The 24,381-nt window shown below is 41.8% G+C and overlaps 1 protein-coding gene across 1 annotated transcript in view; it reads right to left on the bottom strand.

Moving 5' to 3' along the window:
* The window catches only part of LOC142657225 (uncharacterized), an 83,986-nt gene that overhangs the window by 25,229 nt on the left and 34,376 nt on the right, over positions 1-24,381 (bottom strand). Inside the window, exons 8-10 of the mRNA XM_075832308.1 lie at positions 5,435-5,589; positions 3,845-4,021; positions 3,637-3,760 (exon numbers count right to left, since the gene is read on the bottom strand). Of these exons, the coding sequence (XP_075688423.1) occupies positions 3,637-3,760; positions 3,845-4,021; positions 5,435-5,589 (456 nt within the window). The remainder of the gene's footprint in view (positions 1-3,636; positions 3,761-3,844; positions 4,022-5,434; positions 5,590-24,381) is intronic.

Raw genomic sequence — 24,381 nt, 5'->3', positions numbered from 1 at the left:
ATGTTCCTGGATGCCCCCCTGATCTTTCCACCAGCAGTAAGATCGTGTGGGAGATAATGCAGCCTCTGCTTCACAAGGGGTACCACCTGTACTGTGATCATTTTTATTCCAGTGTGCCCCTGTTTAGGCATTTGCATGCTGCAAGGACTGGGGCATGTGGTACCATGCGCAAAAACAGAATTGGTTTTCCACAGCAATTAGTGGGGAAGCGCATGGTAAAGGGGGACTCCTATTCTTATGCATTTGAAGAATTGCTGGCGGTCAAGTTCAGGGATCGCAAAGATGTGTATGTGCTAAGCACGATTCATACCGCAGGAACAGTGGCAGTGAGGGAAAGGGGGTCAACATCGGACAAGCACAAACCAGTGAGCGTGTCCGAATATAACAAGTACATGGGGGGGGGGGTGGATTTAAGCGACCAGGTTTTACAGCCCTATTTAGTAAAACGCAAAACTAAAACCTGGTACAAAAAAGTGGCCATTTATTTGTTACAGGAGGCAATCCACAATTCATTTGTGCTCTACAAAAAAAACAGAGGCAGAGACACATACCTGGATTTCCAGGAGAAAATGATCAAAGGCCTCATATTTGATGTTCAGGACACCCGAGAATGCCCCCAGTCTGAGGATGTCACGCGACTGACTGAAAGACACTTCATCAGTCGGATTCCCCCAACACCAACCAGAAGCAACCCCCAGAAAAAGTGCCGCGTCTGCAGAAAAGACGGGCACCGCAAAGATTCCCGATATTTCTGTCCCTCATGTCCCTCACAACCAGGCCTGTGCATTGAGCCATGTTTTAAAAAATACCACACTGTTCTGAATTATTAGATTTTAGTTAATTCGTTGAAAATATATTTGCCCTAAATTACGTTTTTATTTTTCCCCTGATTTTACTCCAAGGGTGAGGGAGGGAATGGGTGGGTGAGGGAGGGAATGGGTGGGTGAGGGGTGGATGTCATCTTTGCATATTCTCTAAAGTTCATCTGCTGGAGAGCTCCATTTGCATAAACCTGCAATTTCTTATTTTAGAAAACCCAAAAAAATAAATTCCCATTATACCCCTAGATGAATATTTTGGGATTTCTGCTTCAGGAGCAGATATTTTGGAAGTGTTATAGAAACTCTGTTGAGTTTTGTAAAACCAGCTTTGAAAAAAAGCGATTTGTGAAATAAGCTTCTTCTATCGTCCGCCCTCCTACATCTCTATGTGATAAATAAGGCCACATATTTGGTATCCCCGTGCACGGGAGAAGTGGCAGAATGTGAAAGTAGATGAATTTTGGCCCTGGTCTATACCGTGTGTGAAAAATGCTGGTATAAACTGACGCATTTGCTAAAAAATTGCTAATTTTATTTTGATCCATCTTATTCAAGAAACTTTCAGAAGAAAACTGGACTGTCTAAAAATATGATAAACCCCTTGAAGAAAACCTTGTGGGGTCTACTTGTGTGAATGAAGTAATTTATGGGGTGATACTAATGTTTCAGCAGCATTACGCCCCCCAGAAAACAGTATGCTGCTATAAAATCAAGTGCAGAATTCCTGGACCGAAAAGGCCAAAAAGCCTCCTTTTATGCCAAGCCCTGGCACATGCCCGTAAATAAAGCACACATATTTGGTATCCCCATGCACGGAAGAAGTGGAAGAATGTGAAATGCGATGAATTTTGTCCGTGGTCCATTTTGTGTGTGAAAAAGCTAGCATAAACTGACGCATTTGTTTAAAAAAAAGCTAATTTTATTTTGTTCCATCTTATTCAAGAAACTTTCAGAAGAAAACTGGACTGTCTAAAAATATGATAAACCCCTTGAAGGAAACCTTGTGGGGTCTACTTGTGTGAATGAAGTCATTTATGGGGTGATTCTAATGTTTCAGCAGCATTAGGCCCCCCAGAAAACAGTATGCGGCTATAAAATCAAATGCAAAATTCCTGGACCAAAAAGCCTCCTTTTATGCCAAGCCCTGGCACATGCCCGCACAGTGAATAAGGCACACATATTTGGTATCCCCATGCACGGGAGAAGTGGAAGAATGTGAAAGGAGATTGATTTTGTCAGTGGTCCATACCGTGTGTGAAAAATGCTATCATAAACTGACGCAATTGCTAAATTCTTGCATTTTTTTCCAATTTTGCCCACTTTAGAGAAAAAAATAAAAATGATATATACTGACAAATGCCACTAAAACAAAGCCCTATCTGTCCTTTAAAAAGAGTGTAAAATTCAAAGATGAACTTTATTCACCTGCAGAGTTATAGTCATCTAAAGAAGCGCATAGCAAAATTGTGAAATTTGATCTGGTCATTTAGCTGTAAAACAGCCTAGTCCTTAACCGGTTAAGAGTTCCCTACCAACCAAAAAAAAAACGTGTCAGGGCGTCACCCGCTTATTAGCCTCTTAAAGGCTGTGTACACCTCTATAGGCAATATTTTCTTTACATTACTTTTTATTAATATATATATTGATTTTAGGTGATTATACACTTTTTTTTAAATGGACATTTGTTCAACTTTTTTTAAGTTTTTATGATACAGCTGTTATGTCTCCTCTATACGCAGAAGCTGGATCATTCGCTATCAGCCAAATCCGTAAGTGAAGTGAACTGACGACTCGCTAAGAGCGGGTCCTGTGTCTCTAACACACAGGATCACAATAATTAAGATCACATCTAAGTTGATGAATAAAACAGGACCCGCTCTCACCCGAGTCGTCAGTTCACTTCACTTACGGATTTGGCTGATAGCGAATGATCCAGCTTCTGTGTATAGATGAGACATAACAGCTGTATCTTAAAAACAAAAAACGTTTAATTAAAGTCAAATGAACAAAACAAAATCAAATATTCAATGAAAAAAAAAATGGCCTATAAAAGATGTTCATAGCATCAGTGGGAATAAGATTTTACTTATCCAAGTCATTGTGACATTGTTTTTTCGGAACACGTTGTACTTTATATTAGAGGTAAATTCCATACATTCTGTGTTACATAGTTAATTATAATGAAAAGAGACACAAGTCCAACCTATTCCTACCATGTTGATCCAGAAGAAGACAAAACCCCCCATGAGGTGGATGACAATTGTCTCATTAGGGGAAAAATCCTCCCAGACTCCAAATCTGGAAATCACAATAAATCCCTTGATCAGTCCCATCTGCGGAATCTAGTACCCATAACTTGTAATATTAAAGAGTACCTCCGGTTAGGACATTATATAGGAAATTATTATACTGCCGGAGTGTGCCAATAATCGTCTTTCTAAATGACTTGTATTACCAGGTTTACTTCTAACTACAGCACGGACTGCCCATAGTCCGCGCATAACTCTGCATTAGTGTCCTGCTCGTCTCCATGGCTCCTGTATCCAGAATGGCTGCCAGCGCTGTACAATGTAATGTGACCTCTAATGCAGAGTTATGAGCAGACAGCAGCACGAAACACAGGGATCTAACGTGATGTAAAAGTAGCCGAAATTGTGGAGCTCCTACATTACATGTCATTGTACACACGTGTCTATGTACTGCACATGATGGTATTGACTTAAACGTGGCCAGCAGTCCAGCCTGTGCCCACAGAAATGGCAAACATATATATATATATATATATATATATATATATATATATGTCTCTTCTTACCTTGTGATGTGCGCGACCGGTAGTCCTCCATCATGACCTCCTCGTACAGATCCTTGTGTCCTTCTAGATACTCCCACTCCTCCATGGAGAAATAGACAGTGACATCCTGACACCTTATAGGAACCTGACACACACAATGATACAGTCATTACCCAGACACCTCCAGTGCTGTTACTGTAGAATTTCCCAGCATTCCCAGCAGTGTCACCTCTCCAGTCAGCAGATCAGTCATCTGGTAGATCAGTTCTAAGATCTTCTTCTTCTCATGTATCCGGGATTGCGGGGGAGGCTCTGTGATGGGGCTTGGACTACTGCTCCATCCTCCTGACTCATGGATGATGGGAGTCGTACAGTCACCCGATGTCTTCTTCACTATTGTGTACTCCTGTGTATGGAGAGAGACAGAGAGCTGAACACAGTATTCCCCCATCAGTAGAAAGAGGTAGATTGTGACTCAGCTGTATAAAGCTCTAGTGACCCCACATCTGTAATACTGGAGACCTCACCTACAAAAAGACATTGATAAAATAGAACGAGGCCAATGACTACAAGAATGGTGGAAGATTTGAAGAATAAAACTTCTTAGGAGAGGCTTAAAGGAACAGTGTCACCCAAATTTTTTTTTTAATATCAGTTTGATGTTAGTGTTTTATTAAAAACGTTTGGATTAATTTGTGTGTTACTTTTATTTATTTTTACACTTTTTCTTCCCTATGGGGGCTGCCATTTTTTTTTCCATTTCTGTATGTGTCGATTAACGACACATACAGACATGGAATACGGCAGCTCCAGTCCCATAGGGAATGCGAACGGGGCCCGTTCCATCCACTATGGTGTACGCGTCTGTGTGGGAACGGCGCATTCGCCGCTCCCACACAGTCCAATTTGAAATGCGCGCCGTCCGGCGCCATTTTCCTGTGGACCGGAAGTCGCGGCCGGACAGTAAGATTACTACTTCCGGTCGCGGCTTCCGGACTTGTGCACATGGAGCAGCGGCAGCAGACGGAGCGGACGGACCGGAGGGAGCGGCGGCGACTGGAGCAGGTAAGTGATTTCTATGTATGTTCGTGTTTTAGTGTGTGTTTACTACTGTATGTAAACCTTCTACACTGTGTGTTAGCTCAAAAAATGGCGACACACAGTGTAGGAGGTTAGACCGTTCAATCCCCTCGTTTCTCCCGGCACTAGCCAGGATAAAGGAGGGGGGGATTCTGAGAGCTCACTAGAGCGAGGGATTTTTTCCCAATTTTGCAGCATAAAGCAATGTGGTTGCTTTACCACATGCAATGCTGCAATTTTGGGAATTGCTCCATCTAGTGAGCAGCAATGGGAAATATTATAAATTAGAATCCAATTGAATCCAATTTATAGTATTTCCTGACTCGTGAAAAAAATAAAAAAAATTAGAACAATGTTTAATCACCTATACACTAATTGTTTAACTAAAAAAAAAATACATTTTTTGCTAACAACACATTCCCTTTAAAGAACACCATTTGTATCTCCTGAGGGAAAGAAAGGAAAAAAGGGATATAACGGACCATGTGCTCTTCTTGTGCCTTCACCTTCTATGTTTCTATATAGATGTCATCCTGATCCTCCTGGTTCCTTGTTATTCTCATTGCTCTACATTACTAATGCTGCACTGGTGACATGACACATAACTGACCATATTGGTGGCTGATCTTCAGCTTCTTGACGTCACTTGGAAGGTCTGGACGGTGTTATACAGGACAATGGATTATTCCTATTACGTATCGTCCCTTCCCTATGTGTGACTTGTTCGATAAAAGTTTACCTCTCCGCTCAACAGGTAGATGATCTCCAAGGTGAAGTCTAATATTCTTCTGCTCATCTCATTCCTGTCCTTGTCCATCCTTGGTGGGTCATTCAGGAGAAGGAACGTTGTGGAGGAGAAGATGAGAAAACTGGAGGATCTAGTACTGCAGACGTCTTTATGAAGGAAGGAGAAGATGGAAATCATACAGGGGACAACATCATGTGTGACATACAGAACCTCACTTATTGATCATTGAGAGAAACATCTTCTCAGAGCCGTCACCACATGGAATAAAGGGGTATTCCCAACACGGACATTTCTCCCCAGGATATGCCAGAAATGTCTGATAGATGCGGCTCCACCTCTGGCCGTGCTTGGCTATTTCTGGAACTCCTATGCAAGTGAATGGAGAGAGTCGTGCACATGAGTGGTCACCACTCCATTTCTTCTCCACATGGATGAAGTCATCACCTAACCAGGCAGGTCGGGGGACCCCCGTTCTCCACATAGAGGTGGGACCCCCATATATCAGATATTTATGGCATATATCTCAGGTGAGTAAAATGAAGACATTTCCCCCCAGACAATGAAGACCTGACACCTGACAACATCACACATGGCGGTTACTGGGGAGACATTGCTGACATCGCACAAGACGTGGTGCACACTATGCAGTCAGTGTTTTATATGAACCGTGAGGTTCTGCAGCAGCTGAGGTGACATTATATATAGGGAACATGAAGTGTAATCTCTTATCTTCATGTTATAGCGCAGGTGGAAATGAGCAGTGTGAGTTATTGTTTTATGGGATAAGATTCGGTATAAACTTGTATTTTACTCATTTAACCCCTTTCTACACAGGACATTTACCGCTCAGGAGGGAAGACCTGACCCCCTGCTGCAAAGGCTGTAAACCTGAGAGAACTACGATTACGGCCGTTTAACCTCTCCGATACGGAGGACAATAGCGACTAAGGCATCTAAGTGTTAGGGTGGAGTAATTACAAAAAAAAAAGAAGAAAAAAAACTTACAAAATGTTTTATTAGGGATTTTTTAACTATAAATAATTGTTATCACCCCAAAAATAATGACCGGACTTATAAATGATATTTTACGGCTTCTTTCGGCATGAAGTTTAAGGAGCTCAGAAACATTATTCTAAAGTGTCTTCCCATTTGCGGTCAGGACTGGATGACATTATTCAGGATGGTGTAAGAGTTATTCCAGAGAGACGCCAACACGAGGAAAACGTCTCCACCCTCCCTTCTCCGCTACTTTTGGCAAGACACGCCCCCATGTAAAAATGACACTATCCCCCATCGTCACGCCACCCTCGTCCATGTCAGCGCGTGACATGGAGAGGCAGAAGACTCAGCTCGTCCATGCCGATACGAACGGCCCCTCTTCTGCACTTGTGCTGGTTTCCGATTTGCACAGGAACAGCACACTGGACACTCTTCAGGCGGCATCTGCGTCCTTTCAATTTCATTATGCGCATGTGCGATCTTACTGTCAGCTCAGGAAGATTGCACACGCGCAATTGTGACAAAAGTGTAGGGAAAAAAATAGATCTTTAACCACTTGGCGGCATTTAGCTTTGTGATACAGCTGTCTCTAGAGAGCTGTATCACAGAGCTTCAACCACTCAGCGTTAAGACAGGTTGTCACGACAGCAGCGCTATCTAGAGACAGCTGATATCACTGAGCTTTCACTCGAAGACCACTCAGTGTGGTTTCTCGTCATGTGATCGCTGTGACAGCATGTCATAGCGATCACATTGCTCCTCAAAGCAGCGCTTGCGCGCCGACGGTAAGGAGCTCAGCTTGATCCAGAGACCACTAAGTGTGGTCTCTGGTCATGTGATCGCTGTGACAAATCTGTCTCAAAATTCGTTCATATAATATATATGCGATATATACATACTGTACAGATGTATATATATTTATATCTGTACAGTATGTGTATATCACAAATATATGATATATACATATAGTGTGTATATATATATATATATATATACACACACACTGTACAGATGTAAATATATATATATATACACACACACACACACACACACACACACGCAGGAACCATAGGATCATGTAACGGCACCAGGACTTCAAGATTGATTAAAAAGGGTGGATTTATTCACCTCAAGTGAGCAGCGACATTTCGGTCTGTCAAAGAACCCTTCTCGAGCTGTGTCACACAACACACAGTATCAGGTACATATAGGAAGTTTAAATAGTAATTAGCATAAATCTAGTTAACATACAATGTATAGAAATAAGTTATATAAATAACAATCCAAAATACTCAATATTCATTCCTAGTGCATTATCCCACAGGTGATTATATAAATCAAATATAGTATACAGATATACAAAATGTATAAAAATGTTGTACAGTCACATAATGTGCAATTAGGCTGACTCAAGAAAGCTGCAGAGGCCAACCTAGCTATTGTAACCATATGGTAGATATTGTATAATCAATTACCTTTGCTGGACACCACGAGGAGTCGGCATCTGTGCGCACATACCGAGCACATCAGATAGTGACGTCTAAACCGGAAGCGCAACTAATGGAACGCAAGCGGCGAGTGAATCCACCCAGCGCATGCGCAGAACAGACACAAGCGTTCCAGTCAGTCTGCGCATGTGCGAGCTGCGAATCTCATCTATACTGGTGAGTGTATATCTAGAGGAAAACATTGTATATAGAGAAGACTACAAAATGTAGTCAACATCACATATGGGGATACCTATGGGTATCATATGTGTCTATACCAAAGAGCAGATTTATAAAGAGCAGCAAGTACAACATAATGTAATTTATAGTGACAGTAAAGAATGAATTCTTTATATTTATATAACTTATTTTTGTACATTGCATTGTTCATTTGAACAATGCAATTCATTCATTGTTCATTTGAATTGGGATTTTATATATATATATATATATATATATATATATATATATATATATATATATATATATATATTATATATATACACACATACATACATACATACATACATACACGTACATACACGCACATATAGTGCACATAAATATATGTGAAATTTTAGAGTACTTCATACTTCCCTCTGCTTACAAGCTGAAGGCCTCTATCAAAGCAACCTGGGCTTCCATAACACCTCAGCAGTGCCACAGGCTGATCGCCTCCATGCCACGGCGCATTAATGCAGTAATTCATGCAAAAGGAGCCCTGACCAAGTATTGAGTGCAGGAACTGTACATACTTTTCATTAGGCCAACATTTCGGTATTAAAAATTATTTTTGAAATTGGGCTTATATAATATTCTAATTTTCTAAGTGACTAAATTTGGGGTTTTCATTAACTGTTCCCATAATCATCAACATTAAGAGAAAAAAAATGCTGGAAATAGATCACTCTGTGTGTAATGAATCTATAGAATACATGAGTTTTACTTTTTGAATTGAATTACTGAAATAAATGTACTTTTTGATGATATTCTAGGACTAGTATAATATATATATACATATATATATATATAGTGAACATATATATATATATATATATATATATATATGTTCACTATATATACACATATAAATATTATAAGTCCAAGTAGAGAGCTAGAAGGAACTGCACAGCAAGAGGTGGTGGGTGCTGAACCTCTGGAGATCTGGACCATGGATCTCATAGACAGAGCCAAACAAAGTTCCCCAGGAGTCACCCCAAAGTAACGGAGGCAGCACACCGGCATGGATTCAGAGGGGTTTATTCACCCAGTGTATAAGTGGCAATGTTTCACCTTCTCAATGGCTTGAAAATGCCCTCAATGCGAGGGTGAAACGTTGCACCTAGATGGTGGTAAATAAACCTTTTTGGAGTGCTGCTTCCTCGTCCATATCTTGTATACACTACCGTTCAAAAGTTTAGGGTCACTTAGAAATTTCCTTATTTTTTAAAGAAAAGCACAGTTTTTTTCAATGAAGATAACATTAAATTAATCAGAAATACACTCTATACATTGTTAATGTGGTAAATGACTATTCTAGCTGCAAACGTCTGGTTTTTAATGCAATATCTAGATAGGTGTATAGAAGCCCATTTCCAGCAACCATCACTCCAGTGTTCTAATGGTACATTGTGTTTGCTAACTGTGTTAGAAGGCTAATGGATGATTAGGAAACACTTGAAACCCCTTGTGCAATTATGTTAGCACTGCTGTAAACAGTTTTGCTGTTTAGAGGAGCTATAAAACTGACATTCCTTTGAGCGAGTTGAGAATCTGGAGCATTACATTTGTGGGTTCGATTAAACTCTCCAAATGGCTAGAAAAAGAGAGCTTTCATGTGAAATTCGACAGTCTATTCTTGTTCTTAGAAATTAAGGCTATTCCATGCGAGAAATTGCCAAGAAACGGAAGATTTCCTACAACAGTGTGTACTACTCCCTTCAGAGGACAGCACAAACCGGCTCGAACAAGAGTAGAAAGAGAATTGGGAGGCCCCGCTGCACAACTGAGCAACAAGACAAGTACATTAGAGTCTCTAGTTTGAGAAATAGACGCCTCACAGGTCCTCAACTGGCAGCTTCATTAAATAGTACCTGCAAAACGCCAGTGTCAACGTCTACAGTGAAGAGGCGACTCTATTATGCAAGAACTATTTAGGGAAGAAGCAGGCAGCTGGTATTCTATCTGTAATGGAGTGGCCAGCGCAGTCACCAGATCTCAACCCCATAGAGCTGTCGTAGGAGCAGCTTGACCGTATGGTACGCAAGAAGTGCCCATCAAGCCAATCCAACTTGTGGGAGGGGCTTCTGGAAGCATGGGGTGAAATTTCTCCCGATTACCTCAGCAAATTAACAGCTAGAATTCCAAAGGTCTGAAATGCTATAACTGCTGCAAATGGAGCATTCTTTGACGAAAGCAAAGTTTGAAGGAGAAAATTATTATTTCAAATAAAAATCATTATTTCTAACCTTGTCAATGTCTTGACTATATTTTCTAGTCATTTTGCAACTCATTTGATAAATATAAGTGTGAGTTTTCATGGAAAACACAAAATTGTCTGGGTGACCCCAAACTTTTGAACGGTGGTGTATGTACACTACAGGTGGGCTGTATGTGGGGGGGGGGGAAATATCACAGTTTTGGGGGGGGATATTAGAAATCTTTATTCAGAGATGGGAATGGGGGAATCGTACCATTTCTATTATACTGTTGGGGTGTGCAGTGAGGCACACTATTATACAGTTGTATAGTGGTAGCTAAGGTGCTGTGCAGCCGCTGACTGAGGTGTTTTACTCACAAGATGACAAGCAGAGAAGGATGTGGGGATGCTGGGATTTTTAACATGTCCCGCACACACAAGCCTGCAGAGAGCGCTGCTACTGGAGCATAGCAAGGTGGAGAGGCTACATAAATCATATATTATTTACCTTATTTGTCCTCATTACAATTCATTAGGGCTTTCTTTATTGTCTGGGGACACTTTTGAAATTGTATGCTGATGGTGGCCAATCCCTTTAAGGATCTACGTCGTTTGATCATGTCCAACTATCCTGGTTTGGCCTGATGAATGCTAATAAAATGGACATTGTACCCTATTTCCGATTTCTGTTCCAAACTATCCCTATTCTTCTCCCCGGGACACTCTTTGAGAGCCTGAAAAGCTCTTTCAAGAAATTTGTTTGGGGCACTTTGAGGCCACGTCTTAATCGAAAGGCCTTGTCCCACTCTAAACTAAAAGGTGGAGCTGGACTTCCATATCTCTCTCTCTCTGTACCATCAGGCCACGGTTCTTATGCAAGCTGTAGACAGGATCCACAATAGCCCTAACAAACAATATGTGATGAATGAACGGACCATTGTCACGATGTCCCTTAGATCCCTGCCATGGACGTTAACTGATCATAGACCGGCCCTCTCTACTCTACGGATACTTACTCAACATTTCCTCACGCTTTGGGACAGACTCACAACTAAACGTGGCTTATCGCGTAAACCTGGGCTTCTTAGCCCCCTCCTTGACAACCCGGAATTTCCACCAGCCGTGAACAAGAATGGCTTTCTGACCCGGTATTCCTCTGCCAACACTCGGCTAAGCCAGGTGACGTCAGATGATGGACGACTTTCCTCTTTTTCAGATCTTCAGGAGACCTGTCCTGGGAGGACTCGCTCCTGGTTAGAGTATGCTCAAGTTTCAACCCTCTTCCGTTCTACCTGGTCTGGAAGGTTCAATTGACCACAAACACTACTTTCAAATCTATACTGCGTCCATACCTGGCCGAGTAATAGCTACACTCTATACCCTCCTCTTGGATGTTTCGTCTGATAAACCTCTTGCATACATCAACGCATGACAACGTGAACTTGAAGTTAGACTATCGGCAGCAGAGTGGGATAGAATTTGTGTCTCGAAAAAAACAAGCCCTCATAAAGCTCCGTCGACAAAAAAATGTAAACGTTATGGCTCTCAAAACTTGGCGGCAGAAAAAATACATTATTTTTACAAAAGTAATTTTATTGTGCAAAAAGTTGTAAAACATAAAAAGTGCTATAAATTAGGTATTGCCGGAATCGTACTGACCCGCAGAATAGAGTTAACATGTAGTTTATAACGCATGATGAACACTGTATAAAAAAAAACTAAAAAAACCGATGCCAGAATAGCAATTTTTTGGTCACATTGTCTCCCAAAAAATAGGATAAAAAGTAATCAAAAAGTCACATGTACCCCCAAAATGGTACCAATAAAAACTACAGCTCGTCCCGCAAAAATACAGCCCTCATACCACTACGTCTATGAAAAAATAAAATGAGTTAAAGAGGCTCTGTCCCCACATTATAAGTGCCCTATCTTCTGCATAATCTGATTGGCGCTGTAATGTAGATAACAGTGGTTTTTATTTTGAAAAACAATCATTTTTGAGCAAGTTATGAGCAATTTTAGATGTATGCTAATTCGTTTCTTAATGCCCAACTGTGTGAGATCACGCTTTGAATGACTCGCTGTGCTGTGTGAATAAGTCCCACACAAACTTTACCGAAGTGTCGGGAGTGTGAATAGACATCGCGTCCTGGCTGGAGGCAAGGTCTATTCACTCTCAAGACACTTCAGTAAAGTTAATGTGGGTGTATGTGACAGCACAGAGTGATCTCGCAAGATCACGCTGTGCTGTGTACAAATGGACATGAATGGAGAGAAGTGTATGACGCTGACCAAAGTTAAAAAATGCCCAGTTGGGCATTAAGAAACAAATTAACATAAATCTAAAATTGCTCATAACTTGCTCAAAAATAATTGTTTTTCAAAATAAAAAACACTGCTGTTATCTACATTACAGCGCCGATCAGATTATGTAGGAGATAGGGCACTTATAAAGTGGCGACAGAGCCTCTTTAAGGCTTCCATAACACAGGAAATAAAAAGATATGCAGTTGTGCAGGCCCAAGGGGAACATTTCTTCTGTTTCAAGAGGCGAATTATCAAGGCCCTAAAATTAGGGAACCAGGAAGGGGAGGGCCCAAACATATCTGCTGGAAGCGAGGGAGTCTGTATTATACCAGGACAACACTTCCCAGCAAAATTCCCCATACAGAAAATGTGCGAAGTGTGGACTTAAAAGGGGGATAAGGAAGGACATTTATCAGTGCGACACTGGCCTGTGCAGAAAGGATTGCTTCACAGCGTAACACACATCTATGGATCATTTTATTATTTTTTTACCGCATTATTATACCACCTGACTATGCCCCTGATGTACTCTGACCCGCTTACATATGCCCCCACATTATTAACAGAAACACCAGCAATACTCAAACAAAATTACTACCAAGCAAATCCACACTCCAAAAGCCAAATGGTGCTCCCTCCCCTCTGAACCCTACAGTGTGCCCAAACAGCTGATTACTACCACATATAAGGCATCGCCATATCCGGGAAAACCCTTTTAACAATTTTTGGGACATGTGTCTCCAGTGGCATAACATATTTGCCACTGAATTGGCATATCTAGGGAAAAGTTTTACATTTTTACTTTGCACCATCCGCAGCGCAATCATTTATTGAAAAGTCCTCTAGGGTGAAAATTCTCACTACACCCCTTAATAAGTGCCTTGAGGGATGTAGTTTCCAAAATGGGGTCACTTCTCAGGGGTTTCTTTTATTATTTCACATCAGAGCCTCTGAAATTGTGAACCAATACTTTGTAAATCGCCAAATTAGGCCTAAATTATACATGGTATTCTTTTACTCCTGAGCCCTGTCAAATGTCCAGGTAAAAGATTAGGGCCACATGTTGGGTGTTTCTAAAACCGAGACACACAGCATAATAATTAGAGAGCTGTCTTGTTATGGCACAAGCTGGGCACAACTTATTGGCATATCTATGGAAAAAAATCCCATTTTCACTCTGCAACATCGAGCACACACTAATTTCTGCAAAACACCTGCAGGGTTAACATGCCCACTACACCCCTAGGTGAATACCTTGAGGGGTGTAGTTTCCAAAATGGGGTCACTTCTGGGGGGTTTCCACTGTTCTGGTCCCACAGTGGCTTTGCAAATGCGACATAGCGACCAGAAACCAATCCCGCAAAATCTGCACTCCAAAAGCCAAATGGCGCTCCTTCCCTTCTGAGCCCTGCCGTGTTCCCAAACAGCGGTTTATGACCACATATGGCGTATTGCCGTACTCGGGAGAAATTGATTTAGAAATGCTGTTTTTTTTTTTCCCTTGATTTGTTGAGAAAATGAAACATTTTGAGCTAAAGCTACGTCTCATTGAAGAAAAGGGATTGTTTTTATTTTCACTGCGCAATTATAATAAATTCTATGAAATACCTCTGCGGTCAAAATGCTCAATACACCTCTAGATAATTTCCTCAATGGGTGTCGTTTTCAAAATGGGGTCACTTGTGGGGGGTTTCCACTCTTTTGGCCCTTCAAACCTGACATGGTGCCTAGAATATATTCTAATAAAAAGGCCCCAAAATCCACTAGGTGCTTCTTTGCTTCTGAGGCCTGTGCTTCAATCCATAAGCACATTAGGGTCACATGTGGGATATTTCCTAAATCTGCAGAATCTAGGCAATAAATATTGAGTTTCACTTCTCTGGTAAAACTTTCTGTGTTACAAGAAAAATGGATTAAAAATGAATTGCTGCAAAAAAAAAAATGAAATTTGTAAATTTCACCTCTACTTTTCTTTAATTTCTGTGAAACGTCTAAAGGGTTAAGAAACTTTCTAAGTGCTGTCTTGAATACTTTGAGGGGGTGAAGTTTTTAAAATGGGGTGACTCATTGGGGGTTTCTAATATATAAGACCCTCAAAGCCACTTCACAACTGAACTGAATAGCATTTTGAAATTTTCTTGAAAATGTGAGAAATTGCTGCTAAAGTTCTAAGCCTTGTAACGTCCTAGAAAAATAAAAGGATGTTAAAAAAAACTATGTCAGTCTAAATCAGACATATGGGGGATGTTAATTAGCAAAAATGTTAGTGTGGTATAACTGCCTGTCTTACAAGCGGATAGATCTAAATTTACAAAAATGCTAATTTGCGTAATTTTTCACACTTAAATAGTGAATGTATCGAGCAAATTTTGCCAGTAACAAAGTCCAACGTGTCACGAAAAAACAATCTCAGAATCGCTAGGATAGGTAAAAGCGTTCCGAAGTTATTACCACATAAAGTGAAACATGTCAGATTTGAAAAATGAGGCTCTGTCAGGAAGGTCAAAAGCGGCCAAAGAGGGAAGGGGTTAATTAGGTGGGGCCGCTGCCCTCAGATCTTACACAAAATTGACCCTGATGTGTCTGACATATGTTGGTGTTGCGGTATGGAGATTTGAATGCTGCTTCAGATTTGGTGGTCCTGATCAATTTTGCAAACTTTCTGGCAGGCTATTTTCGACATCTACAACCAGGTTGCGAGATCTACTGTAGTGCCCACTCCTCAGATTGCACTTTTGTCCATTTTCCCTGGTCCCCTATCAGGCAAAAAAAGGGACTTCCTAGACCCTTCGTGACTGCTGCTCGAACGGTCATTCCTTGAAATTGAAAATCCACTGAACCTCCCACAATTAGAGAATGGGTCGTTAAGATGGATCTTCTTCATAGAATGGAATCTCTGATAGCTGATAATCATGATCACTCTGATCAAGTCATGCTTTTCTGGCTTACATGGTACTCTTTCAAATCAGGTCCACACTTCGCTGGTGGGTTAGGTTGAGACTTGTATCTTTTAAATTCTTAGCATATGTGATGTTCTCTGGTCTGTGACGTCCATCTGGTATTGGGACTATTACCCTTATTTCCTTGACCCCTCTCTTCTCTCTCATATATATATTATTTCCCAACCAATATTTTTTTATCTTCTCTTACCTCTCCTTTCTTTTCTCCTCTCTCTTAATTTATATAGCACACCTGTTGCCTTAACCCCTTCAGGACGGAGCCTGTTTTGGCCTTCAGGACGAAGCTGATTTTTCAAATCTGACATGTGTCACTTTAAGTGGTAATAACTTCGGAATGCTTTTACAAATAAAAGTGATTCGGAGACTGTTTTCTCATGACATATTGTACTTTATGTAGAGAAGTATTCGGCACACAGACAAATATGATTCAAAACTTCTTTCGTTTTATTTGTATTGTATTCAAATGCCATGGGCGGAGTGCAACGTTTCGGTCCAAGAAGACCTTCGTCAGGCACTAAAGGTGTACAAAAAATTTTTTACACATAAATATCTAGGAATCATTTTGGTACAATATATGTATCATCTCTTATAACACAAAATGAAAAAATAATAATACTTTATCGGAAAGAGAAAATAGTAAATAGAAAAATAAAGATAAAATAAATTAAGACAAGAACAGAATTTATATGCACAACACATACATGATTCATACTTCATCAATATCTATGCATACTAGGATTACATTTGATGTAAAAAAGATATGAACAATCAAAAGTATGTGCATGTGTATGCCAAACGGAAGACATCACATCCGTGGCACCATATCCAAGGCTCGAGATATAGTACAAGCAAAAATCGTATAGAGAAATACATCTGGGTATATTTGTAGTGTAACAGCAATAATCCAAACGATGTCCGCAACTTCTGTGGCTGGAAACAGAATTGTGGAGTACATAGTAACACGTATATAGTGCACGTATATAGTGCAAGGATGCAAGTTTTCCTGTAGATGCTCCCTCAATCTGGTTCCCATGCTCAGAAAAATAACTTAAAAAATCATTGCGTGGGAGATAATATAAACAGTATAAACATGATGCACCACATAATATAAAGTAAAATAGTTATGCTTGTTAATGTACTGGCAGTATCATCATACTATAGAGAGCCTGTACGGCTCGAGGAGACTGTCCCATTAATGCTATCTAGTCAGATGTTGTATATGTGTGTTTAACATAAACATTCTTTGTCCTAATTGCATAATGGCTGCCCTGCTCAGTGTGCACGTTGTATCTGATGCATAATGGTGGCAGGAGAGAGGTTGTAAAAACATTGCAATGACCTTACCTAGAACCCTGTTGGCGTGGATGTATCCTGCTGATGAGCACTGCTGTTCATATCGCGGCTTACCGCTAGTTTTTGGCGCTAACTGCAATGATTATTCTTGCAGTTTAAATGTCCTGTGTCTGGGGCGGGTCATGGGAGGTTCCCTATGCACGTGATTGGCCGCTCGTAACTTAGTGGGCGTGTCTGAGTGTGTGATTGGCTGCACGCTACTCAGAGGGAATTGCCATGACACCCCTGTGTCATGGCAATTCCCTCTGAGTAGCGTGCAGCCAATCACACACTCAGACACGCCCACTAAGTTACGAGCGGCCAATCACGTGCATAGGGAACCTCCCATGACCCGCCCCAGACACAGGACATTTAAACTGCAAGAATAATCATTGCAGTTAGCGCCAAAAACTAGCGGTAAGCCGCGATATGAACAGCAGTGCTCATCAGCAGGATACATCCACGCCAACAGGGTTCTAGGTAAGGTCATTGCAATGTTTTTACAACCTCTCTCCTGCCACCATTATGCATCAGATACAACGTGCACACTGAGCAGGGCAGCCATTATGCAATTAGGACAAAGAATGTTTATGTTAAACACACATATACAACATCTGACTAGATAGCATTAATGGGACAGTCTCCTCGAGCCGTACAGGCTCTCTATAGTATGATGATACTGCCAGTACATTAACAAGCATAACTATTTTACTTTATATTATGTGGTGCATCATGTTTATACTGTTTATATTATCTCCCATGCAATGATTTTTTAAGTTATTTTTCTGAGCATGGGAACCAGATTGAGGGAGCATCTACAGGAAAACTTGCATCCTTGCACTATATACGTGCACTATATACGTGTTACTATGTACTCCACAATTCTGTTTCCAGCCACAGAAGTTGCGGACATCGTTTGGATTATTGCTGTTACACTACAAATATACCCAGATGTATTTCTCTATACGATTTTTGCTTGTACTATATCTCGAGCCTTGGATATGGTGCCACGGATGTGATGTCTTCCGTTTGGCATACACATGCACATACTTTTGATTGTTCATATCTTTTTTACATCAAATGTAATCCTAGTATGCATAGATATTGATGAAGTATGAATCATGTATGTGTTGTGCATATAAATTCTGTTCTTGTCTTAATTTATTTTATCTTTATTTTTCTATTTACTATTTTCTCTTTCCGATAAAGTATTATTATTTTTTCATTTTGTGTTATAAGAGATGATACATATATTGTACCAAAATGATGCCTAGATATTTATGTGTAAAAAAAATTTTGTACACCTTTAGTGCCTGACGAAGGTCTTCTTGGACCGAAACGTTGCACTCCGCCCATGGCATTTGAATACAATACAAATAAAACGAAAGAAGTTTTGAATCATATTTGTCTGTGTGCCGAATACTTCTCTACATACGATTGGGTTGGGACCCTATTCGTGCACCTCCTATAGGTCTTGTGCACTCTGAACCAATACCGACCATATTGTACTTTATGTTAGTGAAAAAAATTTGGTCAAGAAATTCAGTATTTATTTGTAAAAAACACCAAGATTGAGAAAATTATCAAAAATGTACATTTTTCTAAATTGAAATGTATCTGCTTGTAAAACAGCTAGTAATACCACACAAAGTAGTTACTAGTTTACATTTCCCATAGGTCTACTTTGTTTGCATCGTTTTTTGAACATTCTTTAATTTTTCTAGGACGTTACAAGGCTTAGATCTTAGCAGCGATTTCTCATATTTTCAAGAAAATTTCAAAAGGCTATGTTTTCAGGGACCAGTTCAGTTCTGAAGTGGCTTTGAGGGCCTTATATATTAGAAAGTCCTCATAAATCACCCCATTTTGAAAACTGCACCCCTTAAAGTATTTAAAACAGCATTCAGAAAGTGTTTTAACCCTATAGGCGTTTCACAGAAATGAAAGCAATTTAGAGGTGCAATTTACAAATTACATTTTTTTGGGCCAAAATTAATTTGTAATAAAAAAAAATTCTGTAACACAGAAGGTTTTACCCTAGAAATGTAACTTATTATTTATTGCCCAAATTCTGCAGTTTTTAGAAATATCCCACATGTGGCCCTAGTGTGCGAATAGACTGAAACACCGGCCTCAGAAGCAAAGGAGCACCTAGAGGATTTCAGGGCCACCTTTAATTAGAATATATTTTAGGCACCATGTCATGTTTGAAGAGGTCTTGTGGGGCCAAAACAGTAAAGACCTCCAAAAGTGACCCCATTTTGGAAACTACACCCGTCAAGGAATTTATCTAGGTGTATAGTTAGCATTTTGAACCCCCAGTTTTTTTGGTAAATTTATTTGAATTAGTATGTGAAGATGAAAATCTACTTTTTTTCTGAAAAAACATAGCCAATTTTAATTTTTACAAAGAATAAAGGAGAAAAAGCACACCAACATTTGTAAAACAATTTCTCCTGATTACGGAAATACGCCATATGTGGTAATAAACTGCTGTTTGGACCCACAGCGGGGCTTAGAAGGGAAGGAGCGCTATTTGGCTTTTGGAGCTCAAATTTAGCTGAAATGGTTTTCAGGTGCTATGTCACATTTGCAAAGCCCCTGAGAGGCCAAAACAGTGGGAACACCCCAAAATTGATCCCATTTGGGAAACGACACCACTTAAGGAATCTATCTAGCGGTATAGTGAGCATTTAGACCCCACAGGTCTTTTGCAGAATTTATTAGAATTAGACCGTGAAAATGAATATCAACATTATTTCCACTAAAATGTTTTTTCAATTTCAAAGGATAAAGGAGGAAAAAGCACCCCAACATTTGTAAAGCAATTTCTCCCGAGTACAGCTATACCCCCACATGTGGTCATAAATGTTTTTTTCATTAGAAAGTAATTAACCCTTTCCGGACTGAACCATTTTTTTCTTTTTCTTTTTTCGTTTTTCCCTCCCCGCTTTCCAAGAGCCATAACTTTTTTATTTTTCCGTCAATAGAGTGGTGTGAGGGCTTATTTTTTGCGGGACTAGCTGTAATTTTTATCGGTACAATATTTTGGTACATACAAATTTTTGAGCACTTTTTATTACATTTCTTGTTAGAGCCAAGGTGACCAAAAAAAGAGATTTTGCAGTTTTACATTATTTATTTGGTCACGGCGTTCACCGTGCGAGTTAAAAAATTGTATATTGTAATAGTTCTGACTTTTACGGATGTAGCTATATCAATTTTGTGTATTTTAAATTACTTTAGAGAAAAAAAAATGTGAAAAGGATTTTTTTGGGACTTTAAATATTTATTTCATTTTTTTCACTAATAACTACTATTTAATTTTGTTTTTACACATTTTATTAGTACCCCTAGGGGACTTGAACCAGCAATCAGTAGATCGCTGGTACAATACATTGCAATACTAATGTATTGCAGTATATTGTCATTTTTACAGGCTCCTGTAAAAGCGCGACCGCTGTTCCTGACCGTAAAGTCCTGGGTGTCGGCTCTAATACACAGCTGACACCCGCAGTGTATGGCGCGGGCTCAGCGCGTGAGCCCGCACCATACATAACCCCCCCACTCCACGACATGCTATGTCGTGGTGCGCGAAGGGCTTAATGCACAGCGGATGGTGCAGAGTGAAAATTAAAATTTTCCACTGATATGCCATTTTAGTGAACAATAAGTTGTGCCCAGTTTGTGCCACAGAAGAAAAATACCTCATAAAATATTAACCGGGTATGGCGATGCCAGATCTGTGGGCGTAAACTGCTGTTTGGGCACGCTGTAGGGCTCAGAAGGGCGGGAGTGGCATTTGCCATTTGGAGCGCAGATTTTGCTTGGTAGTAGTTCTGTTTGGCGTTTTGCTGGTATTTCAGTTTATAATGTGGGGGTATATGTAAGCTGTGCGGGGTACATCAGGGTATAATAATGGGGAAAGTAAATAGTAATCCGGAAATATGTGGCCAGTATCGCACTGATAAATGGTGCCCAATCTTATCCGCTTTTGGACCACTGCACATTTTGCATCGCCGCCGCATCGAAGGGGTTAATTGCTGATTTCAGCGGCGACAGACCGGGAGAGCAGGGCAGACACCCTGCACAGTTAACCGCCGCTGCGGTGTAGCACCGCGTGGCGGTTAACTGTTAAAGTACGGACGTAACTGCAAGCCCAGGTGCACGAAGTTACTGCTCACCTGGACGTGCATGTATGCCAAGGTGCGGGAAGGGGTTAATATTACAGTTGTTATGTGTGCCGATTTATGCTGTGTGATATATGAATCGCCTTACGGATGCTAATAATTGTTCAAAAGATTATTGATGGATACATTCTCCTTCTCATTTGTATTCTCTATGTTTGTAATGTTACCATTACTGACATTTATATATTCAGATATGTACTGTAACGTCTATGGCCGCGGTCCATCGTTCTAACTTACCCCATGGACATCCTGCTGCTGTGCTGCGTCGTCCCCCTGTGAGGCGCCGGCACACACCTCCAGGTATCAAGGCGATCTCCCGAGGGTGCACGCGCGCCCGTGCCAGCTCTTAAAGGGCCAGTGCGCACGCATTAAATCAACTCACATGATTTCCTGGACTATAAGAAGGCCCACGTCTTCCTGATCCTCGTCTGAACGTTGTTGTTGTTTCCCAAAGTCTGTCTTGCAAATGGTCTCCTAAGTGTCTTCCAGCTACCCTGTGTTCCCCGTACCTGTATCCTGTTTCCCGTGCTATCCAGTACTATCCTGATCTACTGCCGTGCTGAACTGTTGCCGTGCTGCATTTCCACGCCTGCTCTGCTACTCCACGCCTGACGTCTACCTGCTGTCTGGTCCCAGCCGTGCCTGCCTTGCTACGGTCTACATTGCCTCGGGTAACCTTTCTGGACTATTGACTCTGTACCATACCTGTTTGGCCAGCTTCCATCCCGCTACGTGGTACGGCCCAGTGGGTCCACACCCCGCATCGTGACAGTACGATCAGGCCATGGACCCCACTGGTCAATTTAAGGGCATGTAACCCTCCCAAGCCATGCAGGACCTCCGAGCAAGACAGGATCGACTTCTTGTGGCAGTGGACTCCATGGCGCAGCAGCTAGAGGCGCTAGCTGCTTCCCTTCCTGCTTCTATGCAAGCTCCTCCGACCGACCCTCCTGTTGGTGCAGGGAATTTCGGAACCAATGCTATATCCATTTTTCCCTGCACGCCCGAGCATTTCCGTCGGACGGAACCAAGATTGCCTTCATCGTGTCACTACTTGGTGGCAAGGCCCTGGCATGGGCGAATCCAATCTGGGAATGTCAGGGACCTGAGACTCAAGACTTCCAGGGGTTTGTGCGGTTGTTCCATACTGTTTTTGAGGAGCCAGGACGAGTCTCGTCGGCAGCCACTGCTATATTCAACCTGCGCCAAGAGGACACCTCCGTGGGCGAATACACCATCGAGTTACGGACCCTGGCCAGAGAGCGGTCCTTGAACAATGAGGCCTTGGTAGCATCCTTCTGGCATGGCCGATCGCCGGAGATCAAGGACGAACTTGCTGCCCGAGATCTACCACCTGCCTTGGACGACCTGATTCAGCTTAGACAGGAGAGACGGCTTCCTAGATTGGCGCCCAACTTCCAGCAACCCCTCTTGCCGCCCTCTACTGCCTTGCACGAGGTTCCGATGCAGGTGGATCGCCTAAAATTGTCTGTACAAGAGAAACAGCGCAGGCGCACCACTGGACTCTGTCTGTATTGCGGCCTTGCTGGCCATGTCGTGCGTCTGTGTCCACAAAAGCCAAAAAACCCCAACCCCTAGGTTTGGTTAGAGAGACAACCCTGGGCGCCACTGCATTTAATATTGAACTCTCCTCCAAACTATTTATTCTCGTGACTATCATTGTTGGCAAGAAACCCCATCTGGCCTCTGCCTACCCGGACTCTGCAGCTAATTTCATCTGTCAAGACCTTGTGGATCTTCTCCAGTTGCCCACTGTCCGTCTGGTAAGGCCGTTGATTGTCGCCTCAGTAGATGGACTGCCATTGCCTGACCCAGTGTTGTCTGTGACCAAGCCATTGAGACTTCAAGTGGGAGCTCTTCACACTGAGCTCATCTGCCTGTTTGTCCTGCCCAAGACCGTCAACCCTGTGCCGCTTGGTTTGCCTTGGCTCTGTTTGCACGCCCCAGTCCTGGATTGGAACTCTGGAGAGGTTCTTCAGTGGAGCCCCAAGTGTCTCGACCGCTGTCTGGATCATATCCAGCCACCGCAGCCTCCTCCACTTCAGTCATTGGCAGGGTTGCCTTCTTGTTTCTCTATGTTCTCTAATGTCTTCAATAAAAGGGAAGCGGAAATCTTGACGCCACATCAAGTATACGATTGTCCGATCAACTTGGTTCCGGATTCATCTCCTCCTCGCGGTAGAGTATACCCTCTCTCCCTGCCAGAGACTCAGTCTATGTCGACCTACAACAAGGAGAATCTGGAGAGTGGCTTCATTCGTAAGTCCTCATACCCGGCCGGAGCTGGGTTCTTCTTTGTCAAGAAGAAGGATGGATCCCTCCGACCCTGCATTGACTACCGGGGCCTCAATGAGATCACGATGAAGAACAGGTACCCATTGCCGTTGATTTCGTAACCGTTTGATCGCATACGGGGGGCAAATTTTTTTTCTAAACTGGACTTGCGGGGGGCCTACAACCTGATTCAGATTTGTCAGGGTGATGAGTGTAAGACCACATTTAATACACGTGATGGGCACAATGAATACCTAGTTATGCCCTTCGGCCTGTGTAACGCCCCCGCGGTGTTTCAAGAATTGGTCAATGACGTTTTTCGTGATCTCCTCTATGTCTGTGTTGTGGTGTATCTTGATGACATTTAGATTTTTTCCCCAGATCCGGTAACTCATCAGAGTCATGTCCGCCAGGTGTTGCTTTGTTTAAGGGAGAATCATCTTTACGCCAAGCTGGAGAAGTGCATGTTTGAAAAAAGATCTCTTCCCTTCCTGGGTTATATCATCTCCGATCAGGGCCTCAAGATGGACCCTGAGAAGGTAAAAGCTGTCCTGGAGTGGCAACGCCCCCAAGGCTTAAGGGCCATACAACGCTTCCTGGGATTCGCCAACTTCTACCGGCTGTTCATCCCCAACTTCTCGTCATTGACAGCCCCCATCTCTACCCTCACAAAAAAGGGTATGAATGCCAAAATGTGGACTCCGGAGGCAGAAGCCGCATTTGACCTTAAAAAAAGCCTTTACGTCAGCCTCTATTCTTCACCATCCTGATGTGTCCCTACAGTTATCTTTAGAGGTGGACGCTTCCTCTGTTGGTGCAGGTGCCTGGTTGTTCCAGAGAGGTTCTAAAGGCAAGCCTGTTGTATGTGGCTACTATTCCAAACTGTTTTCTTCCGCAGAGTGCAACTACTCGATTGGGGATCAGGAGTTACTGGCCATCAAGCTGGCCC

This window comes from Rhinoderma darwinii, chromosome 1 (assembly GCF_050947455.1).
Source record: "Rhinoderma darwinii isolate aRhiDar2 chromosome 1, aRhiDar2.hap1, whole genome shotgun sequence".
Classification (NCBI taxonomy): Eukaryota; Metazoa; Chordata; class Amphibia; order Anura; family Rhinodermatidae; genus Rhinoderma; species Rhinoderma darwinii.
Note: the sequence above shows the minus strand (reverse complement) of the source record. Positions and strands in the feature narration are given on the sequence as shown.